The 1,000-nt window shown below is 67.4% G+C and overlaps 1 protein-coding gene across 1 annotated transcript in view; it reads right to left on the minus strand.

Moving 5' to 3' along the window:
- The window catches only part of B4GALT5 (UDP-Gal:betaGlcNAc beta 1,4- galactosyltransferase, polypeptide 5), a 68,247-nt gene extending 67,253 nt beyond the window's left edge, over window positions 1-994 (minus strand). Inside the window, exon 1 of the mRNA XM_004687467.2 lies at window positions 875-994. Within this exon, the coding sequence (XP_004687524.1) occupies window positions 875-989 (115 nt within the window). The 5' untranslated portion in view covers window positions 990-994. The remainder of the gene's footprint in view (window positions 1-874) is intronic.
- Between the last annotated feature and the right edge of the window lie 6 nt (window positions 995-1,000).

Genomic DNA, 1,000 nt, shown 5'->3' on the forward strand with positions numbered 1-1,000 from the left:
GATCAAAGTTCCCAAATAGTCTGAACAATCCGACTGCAGCTACTTCTCTGGCCCACATGGTCCCTTCCCTACCATGTCCTTGACAAACATTTTCAGGGGGTGGGGGCGCAGATGGGGACGCGGCGCGGGACTGCCAAAGGGTTGCAGATTGCCCAGGGGGTGGCCACCTTAAGATGACAGGGGGTGCCCCCCGGAGAGGAAAAGGACCCGGCCGCACGGAGGAAGAGAACGCGTGTGCGCTGGGGAGGAGAACCGGGAGGGCATGTAACAGGGAAAGTGGAGGGAAGAAAGCGGAGGGAGGTGGAGCAGGAAACGGTGGAGTCACCAGGGAGGAGGGAGAAGGATGGATGGGAACCCGCGAGGCAGGGCGCCCCAGACCCGGGCGAGCAGGGGCGCCTGGCTGCGGGGGTTCCGTGTGCGCCGGGCGCCGGCAAACTGGACTTGAGCCCCCGGGGCAGACACGGGCGTTCTCCAACCCAAGAGCGGGAAGAGGGGTTCTAAGAAGGCAAGGGCGGGAAAGGAGGGGTCCCAGTACGAAGGGCGGGGGTGTTGTGAATGCAATCTCGGGTTCGCCGGGGGATGGGGTCTGCTCGGAGCGCTGGGGGTGGGCGGGAGGGCAGCGTGGCCAAGGGGCTGCCGGAGCCCATCGGGGTGCAGAGACGGAGATGCCCTGTGCGTCCCCCAAGGACCAGGCATGGGAGTCTCGGGGGGTCGGGGCCAGGTCTCTGGGGTCTTCAGCAAGCCAGGTTCGGGGTCGCCTCCGGGTGGGGGGCGGTCTTCCGAGAGAAGGGGTCCCCTCCGGGAGGGGCGGGGGATTCCCGGGGTCTCCTCGAGGCCAGAGCGGCACCCCTGGGGTCCCAGGTCCCCATCCTACCTATGCCGGGCGCCACATAGACGAAGTAGAGCAGCGACGACGAGAGCGAGAAGAAGAAGAGCGCGGCCAGCAGCGAGCGGCGCGGCAACCGCAGCAGCCCCCGGCGGACGCGCATGCTGCAGCCGG

Source organism: Condylura cristata, unplaced genomic scaffold (genome assembly GCF_000260355.1).
Source record: "Condylura cristata isolate star-nosed mole 26May11 unplaced genomic scaffold, ConCri1.0 scaffold00022, whole genome shotgun sequence".
NCBI lineage: Eukaryota > Metazoa > Chordata > Mammalia > Eulipotyphla > Talpidae > Condylura > Condylura cristata.